Source organism: Sphaerodactylus townsendi, linkage group LG07, assembly GCF_021028975.2.
Source record: "Sphaerodactylus townsendi isolate TG3544 linkage group LG07, MPM_Stown_v2.3, whole genome shotgun sequence".
Taxonomy (NCBI): Eukaryota; Metazoa; Chordata; class Lepidosauria; order Squamata; family Sphaerodactylidae; genus Sphaerodactylus; species Sphaerodactylus townsendi.
Genome location: NC_059431.1, coordinates 73,628,208 through 73,652,049, shown reverse-complemented (window position 1 = coordinate 73,652,049; position 23,842 = coordinate 73,628,208). Strand labels below are relative to the sequence as shown.

Genomic DNA, 23,842 nt, shown 5'->3' with positions numbered 1-23,842 from the left:
TTTTAAGTCGGTAATCACCATTAAGGAAACCTTTTGTTTGATTTCCTGGCTAACACCCATTTGCTGGGAACTGTAGGCTGGAACAGCTGTAGACATTCTATTCCACCAATCTCTCATTAGAGCAAGAAAACCGCTCCTGAGATTACTTTTCTCTCCTCCCCCCCTTCCAGAATACACAACCAAGTAAGGAAGGGAAAGAAGGAAATGACTGTCTTTAATTCACATACATACTTCTCATCCAATTTGTACAATGCAGCCAGATAATTGTTTTTCTATGCTAGTTGGATAAAATACACATCCTCCCTCTTAATGTAGTACCACACTACAATGGTTTGCTCAGTACTAAGCTACTGGCAAAAAGCTAAAACATACTGCAAGGAATGAGAATGAGCAGCCTCAGCCAATGAAATGAACACCAATGGTTTACTAATCCAGCTGAATTCTGTTGCTGTTATATATTAATTGGAAATTTAACATTGCTGAGTGCATATAAAATGTCTGCCATTACATGATAACTTAAGAATACCAAGAATACTTTTCCAATCTTAATTATTAGTTTCATTCTAGCAGCACCCCAATTGTTGTCAGATACTTCAAATGTGCACTTCAGCAAAGTAGAGTAGAAGTCAAAACGAAAAAGTGCCACCCTGGCAAAAGGCTGAGAAGTACTGTGGCTGCTATGTGCCACATTTACAGTACACAATACACTCCCCACAAGGTAGTCTCATGAGTCATCTGAAAACATTCTACTGAAACTGTTCTTCTTGCATATAACAGTGAAAGCAAAGGAATTAATGCACAAAAAGAAGAACAAGATATGAACCTTGCTCAGCCATGAGATGATCACTACCCCATAATTCAGAGCTGACATGTAGATGCAGACAGTTTCACTGAACTGATCTTTTATAATCATGCACTGCACAGGCTCCTGGTATCAAATATTATTATAGGCATTTATATAATAGGCTCAATTACTTATATTATAGGCTCAAATATAAAGGTAATCTTCCCTAACATATTGTATACAAGTTTTCACATGTAGAATTACTATTTTGAATCAGGGAAGTAATTGAGCTACTGTATGCTCAGCTTCCCATGCCATATCCAGTTCCAGGTTTACACATTCCCTCTCACTGATGCTTTCAATATAAAGAATTCCAGCTTTCCTTGTGCAATATTTTCAGTATAAAGAATTCCAGCTTTCCCTGTGCAATATTTTCAGCTGTTGAAATCCATTCCAACTTAAGGGCATGTGCTCCCAATATGACGCCAATGGATTTGGTGTTTACAATCATCTCTGTTCAACTAAGCAAATATACTCATCAATCACTACAGTATCATACACATAAAGTTTAGTACTATTCTAACATTTTTTTGGTTTAAAAAATGAATGGGATACTTCAACAACATTTACATCTACAAAAAAACATTTGAACTACTACAAGTACAAGAGCAATTAAATTATAAAACTCACAAAAGCACTTTTAAGAAAAGTCCCAGAGGGTGCCCACTGCTTCCCCCCACCATTTTCAAGTGTGTCCTACATAACAGGGTGACATACTTTGGGGTCCACTGGGCATCAAAAGCATGTCACTGAAATTTGCACAAGTTTAGATCCTAGATGACCTCCTATTATAATTTAAATGTTACATTTTCTGCAAGGCAGAATAATACATTCAATAAAACACCAAGAACATATGAAATAAAAAACCTATATTTAAAACCTTGCTTAGGATGGTATTTCAATAAATGAGATGGACAAATATTTCTGAGTTCAGTTACACAACTCTACGTTAGTCATAGTAGATAAAACAGAGTGTCTAGTTTTTCAGTGTTAATGCCATGTTTTCTACGGTGGAAAAAAAACAGGGAGGGGAAGACTAAGCCAATTTCTCCCACCACAATAAGCCCTTTCACCTACTTTGACCCTATGGTACAAATTCTTCAAAAAACTTGCTACCATAAGCCATGTACTAGCTTATTTGAATGGGGGGGGGGGGGAGGAGAATTAAGATATAAAATGTCAACATAAGAATGACACATGCATTCCTTTAGTTGCTACATTTAAACAATACAACAACAACAAAAACCTGGATGTCAATATTGTATATCTGACAGCAATACACATTATTAATTAAATAATAGGAATGTTTATGTGTAATGGTGAAAAGGGGTGACAGTGGGAAGGATTCTGAACCAAAGGTAGCACATGCATTCCCTACAAGACCCAGGGACTTCAAAAAAGATCTGTGCTGAGCCTTTTAAAAAAAGGTTTTATTTCATAGCTAATCAGCGCAATGAAAAATTCTAATAGATTCATTTATGGTAGTCCATGTTCTGTTTCTAAGATATAACAAAATTTGATATCATGGGGGGGGCGGGTGATATGGCTCATGATACTTTTCAGATGTAGCCCTCATTAAAGAAAAAGTTTGTGAGCCCAGTTTATTTAGAAAAATATTTAAAATTCCTAGATGGAATACCTGCTAATGCCTTCAAATGTGAATTACTCAGTGACAGAATCCAATGGCTGGGCATACAGTCAATCAATACCCTGTGATTTTATAAACTTCATCTGAAGGAACTGTAAAATATCGTAAAACACTGGTATTATACAGCAGGAAGTTCCCATTCATTCCTCTCCCCATGATGAAAACAAATACCTTATTGGGTGTGGTTGTTACACACTGTGTAACAGACTTCCCTCTGTGATACACCTCTGAAGATGCCAGCCACAGATGCAGGCAAAACATTAGGAACAAGATCCACCAGACCACGGCCACACAGCCCGGAAAACCCACCACAACCAGTTGAATCCGGGAGCCTTTGAAGATACTATATTAATACTTCCTGCTTCATAATCGCAAAGGTAAGGAAAGGATAGGGGAAATGACCAAATAGCAAAATCTGAATTCAATGTATGCATTTTGAGTTTTGCTTCAGAATGTGTATGTAAACCAGCTCAAACTAGGCCTGAGCAACATGATAAGAGGGCTTTTCAAAATGGAAAGAACCTATAGAAAGTATTAGGTGATGTTTTTTCATGGCCAGGACATCATTGTATAGTCTTACACAGCTTTTGGTTTCTTTTTATTTTCCTTTTTGTCAGCATGAATACCAGATGGACCCACCTCTCCTGATTATGCAAACTCAATACAGTTTGTTTCAAACCCACTTTAATTGCTGTAAAACAGCAAGATACAGTCTTTGTGGGTGTTTTGAGCAATATACAGAAATGTAATAATATCAAGACAACCCCAGATGTTTTAAAAGGTCATAGTGATGTTTCTTGCAGGAAAAATAGTATGAATAGCATGCTGAAATGCTTATCAAGAACCAATACAACGTACTTGTCCTTACATTGTTTTAAAGTTCACATCCTTGTAGAAATGTTATACCATGGCACTGACGTCCATGTCCAATTACGGCTATGGCCACTCCTATTCCTCCCCCTCCCCATGCATCCAGAGAATGAACACAATATGGAATCCATGAAGTTCATCCATAATACATCCTCCCTTTAGAAATGAATTTTAAGCTGCTCCATATGCAGTCTCTATTACGCTACGCCCAGAACCAAACTCCTAGCTCTCTGTTTGTTGTTCTGACATAAAAATTCCCACTCTGTTTAGGCATTATTTTTGCTGTTATACTCCTTTCAGATTATGTGTATGTGCTCCTTAAATAAAATTAGAACAGAACTGGCTTTCCTGACCTCATCCTACTTGTCAGTTTGTCATGATTGATTTATGGCAGAGTATCGCCTAGCCTATTGGGTAACCTTTATCCACCAAGTATGAAACATTATCATTATATGCCTTTCAAACTACAAGTAAAATAACACTCCTGACATGGTAATTTTATTTATATGAGTGTATTTACAATATTTGTATAGGACATACAGATAATAGCCGATGAAATTCTTTCTACTAGTCAGGAGCGAAGCTAGGGAAAATGGAGCCTGGGGCAAAATCTGAGTTTTGCCGGGGGGGGGGGGGGGCTGAAGGCAACTGCCCCCTACCAAACAATTATTTTTTTTTCACACAATCATTCTAAAGGGGGGGGGGGCTATGAGAGCTTGATCTGTCCATGAATACTGTGATCCATGGGCAGAGTCAGATTGCTGGGATGGGGGGGGGCTGGAAGAGCTGTCTCTGTCCATGGATCCTGTCATCCATGGGCACAGACAGACTGCTGGGGATGGGGGGGGGGAGGCTGGGAGAACTTGTGACTGCTCTTTCAGCCAGCAGAGGGAGCAGTCCCAAACAGACTGCTCTTTCAGCCGACTCTGCTGGGAACCGTCTGTTGGGGTGGGGACAGGCGAGGCGGGGAGGGGGTTGGGGGTGATTGTGCGCCCCCCCATGACTTGAATGTGGGGCGCCTGGTCAAGTGTCCCTGGATGTCCCCGTTGTAGCTTTGCCACTGCTACTAGTCACTAGTGGCTATCAGACAACTCCTTAATGTTAGGTTAGATTGCTTTTTGCTGTGTATCCTCAGGACAGAATGAGCAACATAAAAAAGTTCTCCTGAGCTTGCTGCCCCTTGAGCTTTGTAGAATTCTCCTTTTTAAATTCTTATTGAAAAGATTGGAAACAGGATAAAAATAAGATGGCTGAACAGCTTGTAATATAAATTTGGACAAACATAGCTATTGGAGACAGGAATCACTGAATGAATAAATATTTTAATTAATAAGCTTATAATAAGGTTAAGAAGGATTTCTTGCTTTTTGCTATAAACCATGTTTTGGCCAAGTTGCAAAAAAAAAGAAAAGCAACTAAACCAAGAACAGTTCACTTCTCCCAATTTCCACAATATTTCAGTGCCTACACTTGGTGAAAACATAATGCTTACATACTTGGCAATATAACAAAATAAGAAATAAAGCACTGTGACATGTATGAAGAAAATCAGCTGTATACTAATGTCTCTCATAGTCATGCAGTTTTAATGCACATCACCAAGAGTATCTTACTTTGGAGTACATTTTAAGTCACTAAAAACCAAGTTGCTCACCCTGACACCGAGCATCTCAAATCAAAAGTATTTGGAAGCAATCCACAAAGAATCTCTCCAGCCTAAGCCCCATTAAAAAAATCTCTCCTAAGCCCCATTAAAACAAGCAATGTAATAGGATTAGGATGCAGTAATTAAAATCAAGTAAAAATCTAGAACAAACCTTAAACAAATCATACACACACACAAGCCTTTATTGGCATACAAAACAGGACAATATTTTAAATTAAACAAATCATACATTTTAACATGGTATATTAAGAAATGCCGAAATTATATAACAGAATAATCCAATAGATAGTGTGTATTATACATAGTAGTCTTCCTTTCTTGAATCATGTTATAATAAAGCTCTGTTACCTTTGTAAAAAAATTCCTTCTGAATAACTCAGTTTTGCATAGCTGGCCAATGCCTGGATTGTACACACTTTCTTACCTCATTACTCTGTTCATTCCATAAGGTGGGGGCTACATTGGAGAATACATGTGTTCTGGAACCAAAGTTGGTGATCTTGTCCATTTGCAGGATGGCACCTGCAGAGGCCCTGCTCAGATGAGCAAAACTGTTGTGGCAGAGTACGGGGGGAGAGGTGGTCCCACAGATGTGATGGTTAAAGACCACATCGGGCTTTGTATGTAATACCCAGTACCTTACACTGGACCTGGTAACTTAACAGGCAGTCAATGGAATGGAATGCTCTACCTAGCTCTTGATAATAATCAAGCAGCAGACCAACTGAAGTCTCCAAGTCAACTTTGTGCAGACATCTATGTAGAGTGAATTACAGTAGTCTAAAGTTACCATAGAATGGATCCAGGTGTCCAGCCTGGCTGTGTCAAAGTAGGAGGCATTTTCTGGGCTAGGTGATTCTGCAGCTGGATTAATTTGCTTCTCAAGCAGTAATGTTAGATTCAGTATAACACCTAAGGTTTTCACCATGAGGGTCAGCTGAATCTCACTGAAAATGGGAAGCACAATGCCCTCCAAGAGCTGGCTTTCAACCAATATTACCTATATTTTGTCAGGGTTTAGTTTAATTTTGTTCACTCTCAGCCATATAATTACAACCAACAGTCAGTAATTCGCAACCACTTCTGTATCACCAGAACATCTAGATAAGAAGATACAGAGCTGGGGTCAGAATACTGATACCAGCTAATCCCAAAACTAGGAATGATTTGTCTTTAGAGTTTTACATAAAATAGAATGGGGATAGGACAGCACCCTGTGTAACACTTCAGTACAGCTCCCACACTGAGAACAACTGGTCTCCAACTTCTCCTTTTGAGTATGGTCTCTGAGGAATGATTTGAACCAGTCCAGAGCACAACCCCTGACACCCATTTCACCTGAACAAGATGGCATGGCCCACTGTATCAGATAAATTCAGTAGGAGCAACAAAGAAGCATGGCCTTTGACTATGTTCAGATGGAGGTAATTAGAGCCAGAGGCATATCGGGGTAAAAAGGCGCCTGGGGACAACACCTGCTCTGGGCGCCCACCCCACCCCGTCCCGTCCCGCAACCCCCACCTCCCAAGCCTTGCCCCCCGGCTCCTGGCTCCCAGCTGGCAGTCCCAGGGGTGGGGTGGGAGGGCAGGGCAGGGCCACACTACCATGCTTATTAAAGCAAAGGGGACGAGGACAGAGCCTCAGTTGCTTCTGCTCTCCCCAGAGGGGAAGGCAGAAGGGACTGCTGGCTAGGACCCGGGAGTGGGGCTGGAGGCAGAGGGCAAGGCCCTCACTCCCTGAGTGCAGTGGGGGAGGAGCCCAGAGAACGGCTGTCTCCGGGTGCCATTTTCCCACCATACACCTCTGGTCTGAACTCTTCTAAGGTCTAGGGTACTCCAACATACCACACCGTTTGCATTTGCACTAAGAGAACTTGGTAAAAGGTGGGATTTCAATATGATCTATCTGGGGAAAATGGAAAAGTCTGGAATAATTACCTAGGGACAGTTGGTATTTAATATTATAGTAATTCCATTTAATTCTGCATCAATTAGTGGAAGTAATCACAGCATTACCTATTTATAAATTCATAATAATTTAATTTCTAGATTATGAGCATATGAGAACTTGCAAAAAACAACTGTTGGAAAAACTGATGCCAGGTGAATGCAAACAATAATTTGAGGCTATATGCAGTATTTTGTTGGAGTCAGTGGCAGACGAAGAAAAAATTCCTCCTGAAATGGCATAAAGATCTAGTCTATGAATTAGAAAACAAAACACAGATATTGGTGTTGTCATATGGTTCTGCTTTCTGTGTTAGTCTTCTGCTTAGAGAAAACATAATGAAAATGATCTGCTACTGGCATCTCTTTCCCTGGAGACAAGCCAGAATTTATAATACCTTAGACAAAAAAAATGGTGTTGTAAAGTTGGTAAAGCTAACCTCTTTCATGGTGGTAGTGATGTGGATATAATTTCTGTAAAGGGAAATTACAACAAACGGTTAGGGGATATCCCGGAGTTTATATTATCCAACTGTGTTACAATGATTCTGAGAGGAGTAGAGTTTATTATTCTCAACCTATTCACTATAACCAGATTGTCATATTTCAAATTACAGGTACAAAGTATGTTACCAAGTAACATTTTAAAAGAATTATATATTTCAATTAAAATCACGAAGAACTCAGGCTATGTAAAGACTGTGATGCTCAGTTCTCCAAGACACTGAAATAAAAATTCTAGTAGAGATGTGATATATTTTTGTATTGCTAGAAATTATGCAGTAACAAGTACAAATAAGATGAGTATTTGATATATGGAAGAATTATTTGGTACTTGTTCTCTTCTGTTTTGAGGTACTGGTAATTTTTTATGTAGTCCCTGGGCTGAAAATCTATCTAGCTGTCCTCAACCAGAGCCAGAGCCCTCTTGGCTTTGACATCAGCCTGGTGGAACTCCCTCTCACCTAAGACCTGGGTCCTGCAAGACTTGTTGCAGTTCCACAGGATCTGTAAGATTCAAATATTCTGCCAGATTGAGGACAATGATGACGGTTGTCATCTAGCTCATCTCCCTTCCCTTCCTTTTACCTTCCTTCCTTTCCTTTAATTACCTCTGAAGTTATTTTCCCTTTTATTGGAGCTTTAGTTATGTACTGTCACCTTTCCTGCCTTTCCTTCCTTTGATTGGCTCTTATTTTGATATGTTTTATGGTGCCACTGGAATATTTTCTGCAAGGTTTTAATGTGTGTAATATATTATTTCAATGGTAATTTATGATGTAAGCCTCCCTGAGCTCAGCCCAATTGGGAAAGGGGGGGGGGGGTTAAAAATCAAATGAACTAACAAATGAATAAATAAAATAATTGGTCAATAATTCATTTTCAGGTACTGAAGTTACTATATGGGGATGTGGCCGAATATTGATTGAATAGGCCTATTCACATGAACTTCATATGCAAAATTAAAATTAAATTTAAAATGCTTGTCACTCCATACATGGTTTGATAAATATCCAAAGAGAAATCAAATGAAAGAAGTGCCACTAAAACTGTGCACTGATCACACAGCAATTTAAGTAGCTACCTGTTTCGACTGTCACCATAAGAGAAAGTGGTTTACGCAGCAGTTACAAGGTTTTGGTTTTGTTTTGTTTTTGGCCAGCTACTCACATACAAAATGCAAAGAACAGAATAACCATTCTGATAAATCTATATATATATATAAAGCTAACAGTGTTTTTGTTGATGATAGTATAACTCAGTAACTGCTGGGCCAATTCCTCTGAAAATTCCCAGCCACTATAGTCAGCCAGGCGAGAGTGTTTTTAGATGTTCTCATACCTGAAATTTTACACCTGGCCCAGGTAAAACACCTTTTTCCTGGGGCTCCCTGGTGAAGGACATGCAGCTGCCTGTGGGTAACTGTCACTTTTAGAACGTTGGTGCTGTTTAGAATGTTCACTCAGACGGCCTGATATGAGCAGTGAAAACAGTACATAGGCAGTAACTCGAGTGGAAGTGAAACACATACACACACATACACACGAGGGAGAGGGAAGGGAGGGAGAGGGAGGGGTGGCATGCAAGGGAAGAGAGGGAGGGAGAGGAAAGGGACGGAGTGGGAGGCATGCAAGGGAAGAGAAGTGAGAGAGGGGAGACAGTGAGGGGTGGCATGCAAGGGAGGGGAGGCAGCGGGCCCAGCATCTTGATATGACCCACCCACCCTAGCGGAGGGAAAGGGAGGGGAAGGAGGGGGAGGGGTGGCATGCAAGGGAAGAGAAGTGAGGGAGGGAAGAGAGTGAGGGGCGACATGCAAGGGACGGGAGGGAGGGGCCAGGCACCCAACATTCCCTGAATACTGCGGTTACAGTTAAGAAAACCAGGCACACATTAATCAGGAGTAAGCTCGGTACAGCAACCATGACATACTTTGAATGGCTGCATCGCGCCCCTCAGAGGGTTTCCTCAGAAGCAATACCCATTGCCACCAACCAAACTTACTCCCAGGTAAAGGATCATTACCAGCCAGCCTAGATGTGTGGGAGGGGTGCCTTTCCATTCCCGCCCCCAAGGAATGTGGGCACACACATAAATGACATCGCACAGTATCAGGCTGCGTTTTTGCATGAGCACATACTGCTGGCCTCTGCAATTGATTTGCTGCTACTGTTCCTTTTCCATTTCACCACAATAAGCCACAGCAACGTGTGGCCGGGCCCCGCTAGTAATTTAATAATAGGCCTGGCTAGTCCAATATCATCATATCTTAGAAGCAAAGCAGTATTGGCACCAATTAGCCATGCTGGCAGGGGCTGATGGGAATTGTAGTCCATGAACATCTGGAGAGCCGCAGGTTGCAGACCCTTGGACTAGTACTTCCATGGGAGACCATCAAGGACGTGCAGGGTTGCCATGCAGAAGCAGGCAATGGCAAACCACCTCTGGGTCACCATAACTGGCTGCAAATTAGTCACTTTCTATCACCACTCTCTATAAAAAGTATCACTAGTTTGCCTGTTAGAATGTATTTGTTAGTCATTTGCAAACTAAAAGAAAGCAAAACCCATTTTTATAATCGTTCTTGTCTAGACACTGACAGACATTGTATTCACCACGAACAAACAGATAGAACTTACAAGTCTGCTTCAAAAAACATGTAGTTTCTTATATTTGTATCATCAGAGGAGCTTACATTGAATTCCTATGATCTAGTCATTTTGCAGATTTGTACCCATTCAGCTTCAAGGATGCTACAACATCAGGTACTCCACTGTCATTGATCTGCATGCTTCGATCATGCAGATATAATTACTTATCCATCGATTTACTTGTCATCAAATAAAGCCCTTGCTTTAAGTAACCTTTCCAAGTATTACACCATGTGCTCATTGTAATGGGATGTATTACAGGCATTTTAAGGTGTACTTATTAAAAAATAAGCGATTGTACCTCTTTGGCCAAAATCTGATGAAACTTCATAGACAAGTAGAATCAATGCAAAAATGCATTTGGAAGCAACACTGATTTCAAACACCATTAGTCCAAGGTAACTTCCATTAAGTCCCAAGGAGTTTATTTCCATTTTTAAGCATAATTAAGATTACTACTTCGCAGCCCAATCCCAAATATATTTATTTTTAATACAAATTCCATTGTTTCTTAACAGCAAATTCGTTTGAATGTAATCTGAAGAAAAATATACCCAAAAGGAAAGGACCATGTTTTTTATAAAGTTAAACTCTAAAACAAACTGGAGTCCTGTGACATCTTAAAGACCAACACATTTTTATTCTAGCATAAACTGCTGAGTTCAACAGCCTTATTCCTCAGATGTCTGGGAATGCCAGTTTATACTAGAATAAAAAAGATGTTAATCATTAAAATGCCACAAGGATTGTGATTTATTTACACTATAACAGACTGATATGGGCTGGTCTCTGGAACTTAGATTTCTAATTCTCTTAGACATGAGGGCCATTAACCTCAGTGAGGTTAATTTGTCTTTGAGGGAGCCTATTATACAATCCTAAATTTGCCTGTTACTCATTGAAGATAAACAACTTCCAGTTACATTTGTTTAATTACCAATTTGCTAACAATGGTCTTAATCTAGCAAGTGCTATGGATGAGCATGTCACTCATTTCAACACCGTTTGTGTAGAAAGTCCACTGAACATACCACTGAAACACACACAGAGGATCCAACAGAAATATCTGATGGACTGTGAGGAGTTCACTATCTCTGAAGCTTGGCTGGCCAAAAGGCCGTAATAATAAATATCTATCTATCTACTATCTCTGAAGCACTGTTACTTAAAATGGCAACATTGGGAGAGCGTCCCTGCACTTGCTTGTAGGAGCATAGCAGAAGAAGAAGCAACTAGGCAGGGCCTCTAAATAGCAATGCAGTACACACTATTGGAGGTATAACTCCATATGGTAGAGGAACTCCTAAGAGTCATTGGTGGCAGCTGGTGGCTACCTTGTTCGTAATTGCCAGCTTTGGAAAGCAAGGTGAAGGACCACAGCGCCATATCAAAACTTGGAGCAGTCATAGAGTCCCTGTTATTTCCCTGCGGGTGGGGCAATCAGAAGGAATAAGAAAGTGCTTTCAAGTAAAATACAAGTGGACTTGCAATTGCACACCAAATTTAAATGTTTTTAATTAAGCCACATTAATACAATTCTGCCCTGACTTTGATAATGCTAGCCTGATTTTGTCACATCTCAGAAGTTAAACAGGGTGAGTATTTGGATAGATCACCAATGAATACCAGAATCACCACACAAAGGCAGACAATGGCAAATCACCTCTGAATATATCTGGCCTTGAAAACCTATCGGGTTTCCATAAGCTGCCAGCAACTTGACTGCAAAAAAATAAATAAATCTAAATTAGGGTTGCATCCATACAGGTTATTCTACAGCTGCAAATGGCTTGGGAATAGCATCCACATCCCCAGTGCCCATGCTGCTCACCACTACTACTCCCAGGTACACCCTTTGAATCAGATCAAAGGAGGCTTATTTTGAACTGTTTTAAAGGGAAAGCCCCTGGAAGCACATGACTCATTCTCAGAATGAGCATGGTGCCATGGGGACAATCTCGTTAATCTACATGCATCACATTTATATATTTATATACTGATTTTCTTCCCCTAGTTGGGATTCAAAGCAGCTTTAGGACATCAATCTTTCCTCCCCCACTTTTTCACAACAACTCTGTGAGGTAGGTCAGGCTGAGGGTGTGTGAAAGTCCAAAGTCACCCAGAATGCTTCCAGGTAGAAGTGGGGATTCCAACTTGGGTTGCCCGAGGTCCTAGTTCACCAATCTATTCACTATACCACACTGCTCTCCTGTGGGGGAAAATCCCAATATGGAAGCATCCTAGCATAGCACTATTACATGGAATGAGTTGAACTAAAAATTCCTTATTTCACAAAATGTCTTTATAGATCTAACTGTTACTCATGATCTAATGTGAGATCGTAACAGATCTGATCATATCATAAATATGTATGAGTGACTCATGTTGCAAATAAATGGGACAGTTTGCATACAGAAACTATTCAGGACATTTACTGACCCTCAAATTTGAGGAAGTGCATGGGATTGTCTTAATAAAGACGTGGAGCAAAATGCAGCAATAATGTACACTGTAATGCAAACACAACAATGCAGCAATGCACTTTAAATGCCTGAATAGTGTAATCAATCATCTTATATATAATGATGAACAAATTTTACATATTTATTTTCTATTCCCCTCCCTTTTGTAAGTCTAAACCAAAAGTCAAAGATCATTTTTCCTCTTAGTACCATACTTTTCTGCTCCTATCCTCAGCACGCCTAGCCAAAAACAGAAAAAATGGATGCATGCATTCTACACAATCACTAAACGAAAGTTTTAGTTATTACTACAGTTTATTTATTTCAAAGAAAGTCATGATATAAACAGAATTATTAAATTTATGTGCACAGCAAAGAAAGGGGTTCAGTAAAACTGTGAACTTTTCACATCTGGTGATTGGTTTTATGACACCACACCTTTCCAACAAACATTTTCCAGGTCATGTTATTCCTAGGGACAACATTTTTCCTTTGATTTAAGCTATGCAGCTAAGTATACTATTTTGCAATACAGAGTTGATTCCCAATTCCCTTTTGTGCAGTCCAATAATAACCAATGATGATTTCTGCATAGACTATAAACCATCTCAATGCACAAATCTCTAGAACCAGAAGAGGTGCAAATCTTATTCTATGGCCAATAACCCTTAGTTCTTATTCATTGTACTTTGAAGAGCTTTTGACTACCTCAATCTGAAGTCAAACATCCTCAGATGCTTATTTTTCTGTCACTTAGCAATACAATCCAGTGGGATTATTGGAAACACCCTGCTTTGGAATGTTTTGCAGGAAAAAAAAACTTTGAACCAGTTACTATTCTATGGTACCTTACACAACATAGTTTCCAGGTTCTGGGCAAGATACAGCCTGGCATGATTCAAAAAATATTTTATGTACACTAGCTGCATTTTCTTATTTTCCAAATACTTAGCAATATAACGCAATTCAATGGCATTATTGGCAGGGGTGGGAGTACCCAGTGCTGTAGCATTTTGTGCAAGAGTTTGGAATGAATACTGTGATCTCAGCAGATCTCAGAAGCTAGGCAGGGTGGCCTGGCTAATATCTGGATGGGAGACCATCAAGGAAATCCGGGTTTGTTATACAGAGGCAGGCAATGGCTAGCCACCTGTTACACTTGTGCCATAGGTTGGCTACAACTTGAGGATGCTTTCCATGACCAGAGCTGTATGGAACTTTGCCAGGAACCTTTTGATTTCAGGGATGGATGAATGGATGCAATCCAAAACTGATTGTGTAGTACAGCATCCTCAGATATCTACTCTTCAGCTACTCAGCTATACAAATCTATAGGATTTTTGTTGAGCATTTCACTCTCTATCACGTTGCAACAAAATCAAACATTGGATAGGGTACCACTCTATGACCCTTGTAGAGCATCTATTCCTGTTTCCTGGGATGAACTGAGGTAGCCCAAGTCCACAGTTCATGTTGACTGTTTACCTGGTTAGCTTTATCAATATCTGGAACTGCAATGTAGAATTTGGAACTGTAGATAGGAAACTGGAAACTAACTTTAGTCATTCAATCAGGGGGGATGTTCCTAGAATTTGCCTACAAAATATCATGGCAATGCAGTATTTGCATTTTTTTAAAAAAATTATACAGTACAGTGTTGGTAGATGGGGACACACTTAGTGTTGGTAAACTGAATGACAGTTGCCAACTTACAGGTGGGGGTTGGAGATCTCCTAGAATCTAGACTACAGGAATCAGTCCATCCGAAGGAAATGGCAGTTTTGATGAATGACTCTGTAGCATTTTACCCAGTTAGGGTGCCTCCCCAAATTCTGTCATCTCCGGGCTCCACCCCCAATTCTCCTGAAATTTCTCAGTCAAGAGCTGGCAACTCAACATGGAACATATAGCATCCTCAATTTCAACACTGGAAGAAGAGCTCCTTTTAGAAGGCACAGTGTTGATTCACAGAGTCTCTTACTGTGGGTATTCCTATCTGGCAACCCCTTAAATGAGAGTAGGGCACATTTCACATCCAGTGGGAGTATGATGAAGGACTGTCATTCCCAAGCACAGATTTATCTTCACCTGCCACTGGGTGCAGAGCTAGGCAATTCTCCCCTCTTGCATCTTAACACATCTCCCTCCCGCAAGTCACACCTACAGAGCAGGCACACAAGTCTGCCTAAGGCGTGCACACTGCACAGAGCAATGCAGACATTAAATCCTGTCACCATCAGTCCCAGAAGACAACTATCCCTGCTCCTCTCTTCCCTTCCCTCTTGTGGTTTTCTTCCCTAGCAACCTTCCCACCTCGCGGTTGACATCCATCACAATCTTGATTTCTCTTCTCCCTCCCTTTCACCCACCCCCTTTCCCTTTCTCTCCGTTTTCGGCAGGCGTCCACTCCACGCGAAACCACCCACAGGAACCAGAAACAGCCATTCCCTACATACATCTGTTTGCTCAGGCAGACGCAATCAAATGCAACAGAACGAGAGGGAATGAAGATGGCAATAGTCGCGAGGCGCGCAACACGCTTTTCTCCATCCCCACTGTCACGAAGATCATAATGGATCTTGCAAAACCCCACTGGAAGGAAGGAAGGGAAAAGGAGGAGGGATCTCGAGTTTGAACCGTCTCCTCCCTCCCTTGCACACACCTTCACCACCACCATGATCTGATTCCCTACAGCAGCGGTTAGCTGGTGTATTGACCCCCTGTGCATAACGTAGCCACAAAACCCGAACGTAACCCGTACGGGATTATTTCCGTCATGCACAAGAATATAAAAAACCGTGGCTGTCTCTGGACTCTGTGAATACAGAGGATCCCTGCACATGCAGACGCCCCCGAACCTTTTGGTCTGCGGGGGGTGGGGGGAGGGGAGATAGCAGCTGCCCCGGGTCGGGGTGCAAGGCGCAGCCGGTCAAGACTTACCCAAAAGCAGAAGCTTGAGCTCTCGGCGGGAGTCGCGCTTATCCCGGCGGAGCTGCCTCTCGATCTCATCATTGATCCGCCGGGCTTCCTTCGCTTCCTCGCTCAGGCAGCACGCCATGATGGACTCCAGAGTCATTCTCCCTAACTGGTTCAGGCACAACCCCCGCCCCCGCTCCGAAACACACAACCCCCGCACCGAGCCACGAAGCCACGAATGCGAGCGAGCCCTTCTCCTCCTCGTCAGATGGGAGCCCCCACTCCCAGGGACAACGGCGAGGCGAGGCAAGCCCGGGAAGAGCTAACCCGCGAGGAGACACCCGGCCACATCCACACAACGCCCCCCTCCCCTGCTCTGCCTCTGACACTGGCTGCTTCCAACTCCTCCTCCTCTTCTTTCAATCATGCACCAAACGACATGGAAACATCCACAGGAGGAGGAGGAGGAGGAAAAGCGACAGCCCCAACGCTGCCCAGCAGACAGCGCAACGTGGGCGCAAAGACCGCCGTTCCCCTCCTCCGCGCTCGCGGACTGACAAGAAGCGCTAAAATGCGCCCTGCAGGTTTCTCAACCGAGCCGTCGCCGCCGCCGCCTCAGGAAAGCTAATTCCTACGGAGCCCTCCCCCGCGGCACACACACATTTCATTCGCCCGCTGCTAAGAACTGAAGGCAGCCCAGTGGTCTCTACGCGGGGTGGCAGCTTTTCCTGTTGCCTCTGCGAAAGCGCGAGCTTTGCTGTCGAACTCTTCTTGTAAACGAGCTTCCCCAGCTCGAGGATAGAGGGTGGATTTTATTTTATTTTGCTTGTCTTCGAAGGCGGCGGCCACCAGGAAGAGCGACGCTTCCTTTATTGGTTCCGCCTTGAGCTTACAGTAAGGAACGGGGGTGGGTGGAGGAAAAGCGCAGCTTGTGGTGCAGAGGCAATATGCAGCCAGCCTGAGTTCAGCAGCACAGCTCTTCGGGCGTGGTAAAGGGAGAAATATGGCGGGCCTTTCCTTTTCCCCTGGCTCTCCAAGTCCCCCTCCCCAAAAGGAAAATAAACCCTCAGGACCACTCTAGGGGGGCTTGATGATGCAGCGCTGCCACGCACCACCAATAACAGAGGAAGACTCGAGCTATTTTTTTTCTTTCTTTCTTAATGGCGGCTAGGAACACAATGCCTTTTTTGGTGCAGCCGAAACGACCGCTACAGCAGGCCCGGAAAGATATCGATTGGAGCCAGACTGCTGCCTGTTGCCGTTTGCTGCGTTGCGAGGCTCGGTAGGAGGCGCCTGCTGCCCCGCCTGGGTTAACAGTGGGGCGACTCCCTTCCCCTGCGGAGCTAGATATCTGTGCTAAGAGCCAGGAGAGTGTTGCTGGAGAAGGGCGTCACGTTAAGGGCGGGGTCTTTAAGGAGGCCCGAATAAGATTGGGAATTTCAGGCCCACTAAAAGTATTTGACTCTGATGGTCCTAAGTTCTAGGATGGATGTTACTAAAAGAAGTGACACAAATGTCCATGGATAACAAGGGGAGACCCCTGAAGGTCTCTTGTATATAACAGGACCCAGGAATGCCAACTGACTGGTACGCGTTCCTTTAAACTACATGACAGCAAATAAAAAATGCAAAACAGATTTAGAGACCTGGTCTGGGACTGCAATGACAGCCATTAGCGTGGAAGGATGGTCCCTAAGAGTAGCATAAGGGCCTTGAATGACAAACGCTGGGAAAACCATTCGTGTTTTGGAATAGTATATCTGATGCTCAATTTGATATTTCAAATAAGAAAAATGAATACTAATTTAGCGCCCCCCTCCCCCCCCATTACAGGCATGGCTGAAGAAAGCTGTGTTTTTGGGATGTCTTCAACATTTTTTTCAATACCAGAAAGACATGTTTGGAAACCCTAGTCTCATATAGTTTCTATATTTTATTTATGTCACTAAATACATTAAGGGGGTCCAAGATAGGGCTAATGATATTTGCAGACGTGCACCTGGCTTAGTTAACTTTAAGATAAGAGTCAATTTTAAACAAAAATTAAGGATTGTTACTTAAGGCTAAAGTAGTGTCAAAGCTCAAAATGGAAATACCTCACTACTTTGAGATCTGTGATACAAGTAAAATTCATTTTAATATGGGCTAAGCGGCTTTTTAAGCTTTTGCAAATGTTTTAGAAATGTTACAAACTGTTAAATGAGATGAGAAATAAAATAACGAGGTTAGAAAAATATACAAGAAACAGCAAGTTTTAAAGAAGTTGTATATGTTGAAAAACAAGATACAATTAAATGATGCATATCTAGCAGCGAGATCTTTTAGAAGGAAAACAGACTTTGTTCAATTATGGAAACAAACGCAGGAGACAGCTTGCTTGGCTTTTAGCAGATATACATTGACTGGCTTGGAGAATGTACCCATATCCCAGATTCGCCTGGACAAGGCCTGAGCAGCCAAGACTGGCAGGAGATCTCCACAGCCATGATGCTGTCGCTGAGAAAGATTCCCCAAGACACGGTGCAGCAGTCACAGGTCGGAGGCCAGGAAGAAGAATTGCAGCACCAGCACCCCTGGGCTCAGGCCACTCTCCTTGAGACTGAGCCTGGTCATTGGCTGTTGATGTCTGAGCAGTGACAATTGATGGAATTCAGGTCCAGCAGGATTCAGACTAGGCCAGAAGGAACTCCATTAGGCCCCACTTCAAGCATCAGAACTGCCAGAAGAGCAGCAAGACTAACAGCGGACAGGGAGGAGAGAGAGGCAACAAACACACTCTTGGGGTGATAGGACTTCCTGCATCAGCCTGGGACTTGCAGCTAGGACGGCAGCCCAAAGGTCCAGGGGCAGGTGGCTTATTATAATGCAGGTTATTATAAGAAGAATCAAGAGGCAGGCTAGGGAGGAAGGTATGACCTGATGCTGGAAGTGAGTTTGTTGATCACAAGGAGAAGGAGGTACAAGGTGGTGAAATGCACTTACCTTGTTGTCCACCCACCAACAACATCGTGGCTCTCATTTTTACAGATAAGGCCATATATTTTAACCAGGAAAAACAGTGGAAAGTGACTGCAGGTGCTAGACGGCAAGCACAGCAATCAGCTACATGCCTCATGGCATTCATCTGCTATTTTGACAGCTTCTTTGTCTCAGCCTATAACACACATTCAGAGAACATTTCTCTTCAGAGAGGAGGTTGATGTAAGGAGACATGCAGTCCAACCCAAAAAGTTAATACATGGCTATTACGGTGTGGTAATTTGCAATGTGCTCATTTTAAGACCCCTGCTGAATACACCTTTTACCCTATGGAGTCCATCCCATGCTTCTCTTTATCTACAGGGACCATGATAGAACTTTTGGGTATTTCACTTGAACCTCTAAGTGACAAGGGATAAAGATGGAGGGTGAGTGAATACTGGCTTCTAAATGGAACTCTGCTTGCTGTCAGGGTGTGTAAGCCACTAGCATCCCCCGCCTGAGGATGCAGTACCAAGGCTCGACCCACCCCCAAGACCCCTTATGGCGACCCTCACCAATGGGGTAAGCCAGCACAAGGCTCCTCCTCCCAAAACAAATCTGTCCCCATGCTGGAGCCCACATCGACTGGCCCTAAATAGCCAGGATGCCACAGCCCTGTTCACTCAGCCACCTCAACCTGCCATGCCAGCCAGGCCTTTATCAGCCCACTCATCTGAGGGCCATGTGGCCAGCATGGTGGCCAATACTCAACCTTCCCCCCCCCCCCCATCCCAGCCCAGCAATGGCAGCCCCCAGTAAGTCCCGGCCTGTGCTTTTACCTACAGTATCAGGGTAGGGAATAGAAAATATTATATACCCCCATTCAGCTGTCCCTCTAATCAGCCCTTCCCAATTTACATGGAATATAAGCAAATATTTTGCCTATTTCTTCAAAGGTGTCTGTCATGTGACCTTCAAGAGAAATTAGGCAAAAAAATCCTTGTTTTTAACCATTCCGCCTTTCTTCTACCAGGCTTTCATTGGATACATATAAGCTGTTTGCCCACTCCATCCATTAGGCTTGTCACCAATAGCTGGGCTGACTCAGATGAAGGAACCCTTGTTTATATTAGAATGAGAACACCTCTCAAGACAATGAGCTAGGACTGTGACTGGAGGGGGGAAGCTGTATAAACACCAATCAAGGGTGACCTAGTACAGTAGACACTTGTGGTTAAAAGTTCTGGTTGGGTGAAGTTCTTGCCAGGCACACATCTGTCAGGCCACTCTTTCCTCGTACTATCTCTCCTTTTCACCTCATTACTTAAGGGAGACACACTGATGTTAATGGAAACAATAACCAAAGTACAACAACATCATGGCACCATCGTAAAAAAATCTAGATCTAGCCTCATTGGTTCATATCTGAAAATTATGGGAAAGGAAACCATTCCATGGTTAACAAATAGGGCATGGTGGTGGTTTAGATCTTAATTACTTGTATCTGATTCCTTACCAACAGCACTACTATAGAATTCAAATGAATTGTTCTTGATTTGTGCATTGATATCTGTAGCAAATGGCAAGAGTTAAATCCCCATTTAGATTTTAAAGCTTTCTGGAGAAAATTTTCTAAGATTTATGATTTAAATAGTATGAGCAGTATTATTTAGGACAAAATATGGTCTTAGTGGAATTTTTTGTTGGATAAATTTTTACTTCCATTTCTAAATGGAACAAACAGGAAAAGGAACCATCAGCCTATTATGAATATGAAATACTAACGCATTTCAATAAGATCACATTCAGAATGGAATGCATTTTAGAAATAAAGAGAGATAATATTTTTCCTTTTGATTTTTCCATTTAAGAGAGTCTCAGTGCTTGCCAGACCTGCATTAAACTGAAGTCTGGTAAGTGAGATTTACAATTATGCTGATGTGTGGTTTTACTGGAGGCTATTTCAGATAAAGTAAATTGCTTTCATTCAGGCAACAAAGTCTCTCCTGTAACTGTTCTCTGATTATAAGACTTATCTATTGTGATAATCATTACTTGGATACTTACTTCTGTTTATGGTGGAAAACACATATCACTAGAACACTGTCTTCAGAAAGTTCTCATGATAAAGAATTAATGTTCTGATATCCTTTAGGAAACATTTTGGTGTTATGCCTTTAAAAAAGGGGAGGAATTTATAAATGCCAAGTACAGTGCCTCAGGGTTCAGAATTCATGTCCTTGGAAGCTACATCTCAAATGCATTGGAACTGGAAAGAACACTGCACAGAAGTTTTTTATATATATAATTTCACATGATCCAGTAACTTATGTAAGGGTTTGTTCTTTGTACTGTGTCACTTTCAGAGAGTCACATTTAGATAACTTCCAATCAAGTTGGCATAGTGCTGTTCTAAGAACCATTCAGCAAATAGGACTTTCCCCCAATACTTTTAAATCTGGGGCTAGGGCAGGGGCTGATGGGAATTGTAGTCCATGAACATCTGGAGAGCCGCAGGTTGCGGACCTCTGGGCTAAAGAAAGCTAGGGAGATTATCAGACAAAGAGTTTATGATAGAGACAGTCTGATTTAGGGCTCACTCTGTAATATCTAGCACCTGAATCTCTTAGATTCCAGGTGAAACCAGCCCCTTATCTGTTTTTCCTAGAGAATAAAAATCAAAGGAGGGTGTTTTTATTGGCTCCAAGTAACACCCTACCATTCAAGAAAATCCCCTATGAGCAGAGCACCCCCCCTCTCTCTCCTCTTTCTCTCTCTCTCTCTCTCTCTCCTCTCTCTGTCTCTCTCTCTCTCTCTCTCTGTCTTTCTCTGTCTCTCTCTCTGTCTCTCTCTCTGTCTCTCTCTGTCTCTCTCATCAACCGAAAGAGTCATATAACTATTGGGTTCCCTGTGCAGCACCACCCCACCAAACATGTGCAATTATATAAATATAGTAATTGATATTAAATATATAGCCTTTTACATTACCAGAGTACAAGAAAATGCAGAGTCGTCTCTCCCCACAGTATTGTCAGACCTTGTTTATTTGGAGTTCCTTCTCAGTCTCTCCTCAGCATGAGACGCAGCAGCTCAGGCGAGACAGTGAGATTGTCAACCTGCCCAGACCAGAGCAAGAAGAATAAAATCACCACCACCTGTTATTTCCTGTTTTTGCTTTAATGACCCTTAAATTCTGTCATCCTCAGAGGACAATTAGCATACTCAGTCTTCATTGGTGCTTCTTTAAAAAAAAGTTACAGTCATTTTTTCCTGCATATCTAGATAATTCCCAAGTATACAGAACTGCTTGCTATATCTGTGACTGACCCATGTCACTGCCCTAGTGATTGGCATCATGAATTTTAATATTATATGGAATAAGTTCAGTACTAGGTGGGGAGGAGGAATCATTTGGAAATTATCTTCAGCCAACCATTTGGAAATTATCTTCAACCTTCTAGGATTCTACATGCGCTGAGGGCCTTGATATCCTTCTTTTTCTCCTTCAAGTGACTTTGTATTTATTCTATCCTAAACCATACTGAGTCCTCATCAAGAAACTGGCCAATTGGGGGAGGGGGTCTTTTGCCTTGTGATAATTTATGAAATTATTTTTCTGTGCACCTGAAGACACTCACAGATATATAGGAACACAGTTCTTGCTTGAAAGTGGCCTGATGTTGCTGTTTCATGATTGTCAAGCGCCACCAACCTGACTGTTAGATACAGTAATAGTGATACACAAAACATGTGGTACGAAGCAAATGTTTGGAAATTAAGAGTTTGGGAGCAATTGAGGTGTGTGTTAGTGCTGAATCAACATAAACATGCTTACTGTATATGTTTATTTTGTTACCACTGTTATAGGAAACACTTCATATAGTCCAGTGGTATCTTCTCAGACTACACAATCCTTAATTCTGGAATACTGAATATTGCTCTCATCCTTTTTTTTTCAGTTGAACTCAACGAAAGGTCAAAAGAAAAATAGTAATAATATTAGCTTCAGCTAGTAATTTCAATATCCTATATTAATATCACTACTTGAGCATTATATAAATGTGCATTGCTAATGGGATCTACAAAGAGCTTAGACACAGATTTTTCCTTAAAGAATGGTGGTTTCCTCCTGTCTTTAAAGATTTTTATTCTGAATGCATCAAGTTGGTAACAACCAAAGGGAGACAGGCTTGCTTTTACCATCTAGGTGCACATTTCACCTTATTTTTTCATAAAGAAAGGAGCTAGAGACATTTTAAAAAGAAACCTGGAAATTCAGGTAGCTAGTACAGCATGGTAATAGATAATTACAACATTGCACTGCAGCAATCTAGCAATTAGCAACTTTTAAAAGAAGTCTCAAAATGCTTTCAGGTGTTTTAGGGGGAAATTGTAGTCTTGAGTGCCAATGTGGACAGAATCTTAAAAATGTGCGTCTTGCCATTCACAAAGCATGCAAAGGCACTTTGGCTGCAGTCTTTTACAAACAAGGGTATCAAACTAGCTTTGAGAAAGTTTAAAGAAAAGTGGGTAAAAACACAGAAAGTGGATGTAATGATTTGTGTGTGTGACTGACTTTAAACTGAGAACGGAGTTGAAGATAGGGGAGTGAGAGTGGGATAAGAGAGCATTATGCTTTGTTGATTCTAGAGTGTGCATGTGGGAGGGATGTGCTGGACTGGCAGAAGGTGTCAGGGAGTTAGAGAGAAGTCAGAAGCTGACACTCTCAGGCCCCTTCTGCACATGCAGAATAATGCACTTTCAATTCACTTTCACAATTGTTTGAAAGTGGATTTTGCTATTCCGCACAAGTACATTGTAAGTAGATTTAAAGTGCATTATTCTGCATGTGCAGAAGGGGCCTGAGAGTGTCAAAACTCTAGTCAAAAAAAGCTAAAGCTCTGTGTGAGCATGGCAGAATTTGATAGGGTTTCTGTGTGAGAAGTCAGAGTATCAAAGCTCTGTGAGAGGATTAGTCAGTGTATACAAAGTCAGAGCCTCAATAAGCTGTTACACAAAATAAAGACAGAGAATTTGAGAAAACCATGAGAGAGAGAAGCTGCCAGAAAGTGTCAGAGTGAATTTATGTTGAGTAAAGTGCTCGAAGTATTTGTTGCCTCAGTTTTATTTTATTTTATTTTGTAAATATTTAGCTTAAAACCTTGAAGTTACCTATCAGTTATAAATCAAATCTTACTTTCTTTGAAGAAACATTGGAATCCCACCCAATTTTCCTCGAGACCACATAGGCCATCCACTTTGCCTTATAAGCTTGTACACACTATGAAAACGAGATAAAGGGGAAATGTATAGTCCTGGTGGCAGCTACCATATGGGTAAGAATCAAGGGAACAAATATGAATTGGCACTTAGATATTTA

At 41.8% G+C, this 23,842-nt stretch overlaps 2 protein-coding genes across 4 annotated transcripts in view; one reads left to right on the top strand and one right to left on the bottom strand.

Moving 5' to 3' along the window:
- The window catches only part of LOC125436770 (guanine nucleotide-binding protein G(q) subunit alpha), a 114,178-nt gene extending 98,334 nt beyond the window's left edge, over positions 1-15,844 (bottom strand). Inside the window, exon 1 of the mRNA XM_048504046.1 lies at positions 15,526-15,844. Coding sequence (XP_048360003.1) covers positions 15,526-15,661 — 136 coding nt within the window. The 5' untranslated portion in view covers positions 15,662-15,844. The remainder of the gene's footprint in view (positions 1-15,525) is intronic.
- Positions 15,845-16,387: 543 nt separating this feature from the next.
- CEP78 (centrosomal protein 78) overlaps positions 16,388-23,842 on the top strand; it is a 60,222-nt gene continuing 52,767 nt past the window's right edge. For 2 of the 3 annotated variants that reach the window (XM_048504042.1, XM_048504041.1), the window contains exon 1: positions 16,388-16,783. In XM_048504042.1, coding sequence (XP_048359999.1) covers positions 16,662-16,783 — 122 coding nt within the window. In that variant the 5' untranslated portion in view covers positions 16,388-16,661. Of the gene's footprint in view, positions 16,784-16,808; positions 18,909-23,842 lie in introns of those variants that run through there. The other variant, XM_048504045.1, reaches the window with a different exon arrangement.